The sequence below is a fragment of the Lotus japonicus genome, chromosome 4 (genome assembly GCF_012489685.1).
Source record: "Lotus japonicus ecotype B-129 chromosome 4, LjGifu_v1.2".
Classification (NCBI taxonomy): Eukaryota; Viridiplantae; Streptophyta; class Magnoliopsida; order Fabales; family Fabaceae; genus Lotus; species Lotus japonicus.
The window spans coordinates 55,922,933-55,925,747 of record NC_080044.1 but is presented as its reverse complement, the minus strand read 5'-3'; the positions used below and the strand labels follow the sequence as shown (position 1 = coordinate 55,925,747).

At 30.5% G+C, this 2,815-nt stretch overlaps 1 protein-coding gene across 1 annotated transcript; it reads right to left on the bottom strand.

Annotated features, from left to right (window-relative positions):
- Window positions 1-749: 749 nt before the first annotated feature.
- On the bottom strand, window positions 750-1,581 carry LOC130713015 (uncharacterized). Its single transcript, XM_057562824.1, has 4 exons — window positions 1,519-1,581; window positions 1,082-1,349; window positions 908-1,004; window positions 750-819 (listed from the first exon to the last, which is right to left on the bottom strand). The coding sequence occupies exons 1-4, from the start codon at window positions 1,579-1,581 to the stop codon at window positions 750-752; spliced, it is 498 nt and encodes a 165-aa protein (XP_057418807.1).
- Window positions 1,582-2,815: the final 1,234 nt, after the last annotated feature.

The window sequence follows — 2,815 nt, the reverse complement described above, 5'->3', positions numbered from 1 at the left end:
ACTTTCACTACAAAAATTCGGAGTTCTAGCAACGGTGATTTAGCGGTGATTAAAAAAAAACATACCGTCGGGCGTCGGTCTTTAAAGTGTCCCATATACCTTCATTTTTTGAATTCTTTGGTGTTACAATTCACAACAATTGCTTATATTTATCTAAGAAAATCTTTTGCATGCAGTTGTCGTTTATGTTAATTTTATGTACTTTTAAATTTTTTTTTAAATATCACTAATTACTAGTGTTTTTTACCCGTGCGTTGCACGGCGATTAAATTTATTGTAAAGATGAATGAGTAGTAATATGTTTTAACTTAATTTAGCCTCTTTTCAGTAAGTATAAAAGATATAGAACTGAACATATGTTACAAACATGTAGATGAATGGACCACAGTAAATATATTAATTTGATGAGGTTGTAGATACCTCACAGTGTCAACACTTGAATAGTAATAAAAGTCAAGTTTTTAAATAATGCATTACATTGAAATTGAAATAAGATAAACATAACAATGACAGCAACATGAACCCTTATTCGAAATTGTAGTCCATGATTAATGATAAAGACTTCATAACCGAGCTTGTTGTCAATCAAGCATATTTGAGCTATAGAACCTAGAAAGGAAAAAAAATTATCAGTGCCAATACAAATATAAATTGTGTATAATTTAAAAGTGTTAAACTAACCTTATAGAAACGTCAATACACTTTCAAATTAGATGATCAATAAACTGCTTGTTATCTTTTTTATGCTGTCAACAATAAAGAGAATAACCAACGACTTCAGTAACATACTTTCCAAAAAAGGCGCATTCAACCCGAACTCTATTAAGAAAATTGAGAAATTATAAAACCTTACTCACAATAATCAAAGATGGAAAAAATATGAATAAGCAATAAACATTGTGTGTACCCATCTTGGTCAAGTTCAATAGTAATCCTTTTCTGCTTTGTTCCATCTTTCTCAAACTCAGTTTCAGCACTTGCACCAGTGAGAATTCCAATCACATCTGCAAAATCATAGAAACATTAATCCAAAACCCAGAACACTAATTTAAATATCAAAAGACTAAAAAAGAGTCTATACCTATAAGAAAAGACGTATAAAGGTCCTTAAACATTATATCAGATATTGGCACAAAATTGTAAGGGTTTAAGTTGATGGCCTTTTTGGGAACCAAGCGCACAAATGTATGAATATCAAAGTTGATCTTGAATGGGTGCGAGGTTGAACGGAAATCACGACCGCTTTCACCAACACCAGAAAACAAAATCTGATATACACGTCCTTCACTCAGCAAAGATTGGAATCGGTATATAAGAGTCTTCCTAACCGTAGCATGAATCTTAAAACCCTGAAATTCAATAAAATGAGGAAATTTGAGATTTATAGTTTAAAAAAAAGAACGTAACACATGGTCATTATGTGAAAAAGTGATTTACCTTGTCATCCATAAGAATCATGTCCATGGAAAATGGAAGCTTGGAGCCATATAAGCTCGGACTAAGCCACAACCGGTTCACCTTTGCAATAATAGACCAGTTCTCCTTTGAGACATCGATGGTGGCGAGATTGTCGATAGCCATTAGAACAAAATATATTTCGAAGCTAATAGTTAGTGGGAAGGGATGATGAAGTTAAAGAATAGGATGAGATGATTTATATAGGAATTTGAGAATTAGGGTTACTGGTCAATGAATGTTAAAAAAGGAAAGAAAAAAAAAGGTTGGACGGTAATACAAATCTGATTGCAAGGAGGTAAATTTTTTTTTTCAGGTCAATTTTCACTATTGAAATTAATTATTATCGACCAAATACCATGCCTTACACGTGAATTACTCATTCTGATGAGTAATTAAAGGAAAATAGGAATTAAGAAAAACATGGTGTTATTACAGTATTTAAGGTTTGACTTTTATTGCAAATCATATTAATTTCTTTCAAGAATTAATTTCTTTATTTTCGCACAAAAAAAAAACAGTGCGTATTTCTTTCAAGAACGGGTCATTAATATGGTTCTCAAAATTAAGTTTTTAAGGTTTGACTTGTAAAGCAGCATTAACATGGTGTGAATGCTTGAAAGAAATTAACCTGTGACTTGCTCAGCAGAATTAACACTCTTTTAATTCTTGACTTCTTTTCCTTAACAGAATTAACACCATTAATTCTTCATTCAGTGCAGGTGCTGAATCTCAAATTCAAGGCTGTGAATATCCGTTTTAAAAATAGTTTGAAGATTCAGATTCAAACAAAAAAGTTTTTGCAGCCTAAACGTTGAATTTGAGAATGTTTTCACCTTACTAAATTACCTTTTTCATGCCTACCAAAAAATCGATTTTTTTTTAAAAATGATAATCAATGGTATAATGGTATATGTATAAAACTTTTATGTTAACAATTAATTAGGGGTTATAAAACAATAAAAACAAAATCATCATTCAAATGACTTTGAATAATGAGCCTTCATAAAAAAACTTAAATTAAAATGGGCTTCTACTATTTTGGTCCAAAACAATTAGAATGTGACACTTGTCATGCAAAGAGGGGGGTGAGCGAGAGTCATTCTTGGAGTGTCAAATCATGGAGGTGAGGCTCACAACCTTCCTCTTTTTCTAAAGTATATAGATGAATCTTCTAGTATTAATTTATTTTTAAAGTCATTTAATGCTTTCATTGATCTATAAGTTTGAAAAATATTTAATAATGGAGAGAATGATGCTACTCATAATAAATAATTAATGCTCATAACTTCATTTAAAAATTTATGGAATATCACTATATTTTTTTTAACGAAATTAAAACTGAAAATTAATAGTATTT

Excerpts from the sequence above, each read along its gene's own strand:
- LOC130713015 (XM_057562824.1), bottom strand. The coding sequence starts at position 1,581 with ATGGCTATCGACAATCTCGCCACCATCGATGTCTCAAAGGAGAACTGG. Across the intron at positions 1,350-1,518 it reads ACTGGTCTATTATTGCAAAG|GGTTTTAAGATTCATGCTAC; the intron begins GTGAACCGGTTG and ends ATTGAATTTCAG. Across the intron at positions 820-907 it reads ATTGAACTTGACCAAGATGG|AGTTCGGGTTGAATGCGCCT; the intron begins GTACACACAATG and ends TTTTCTTAATAG.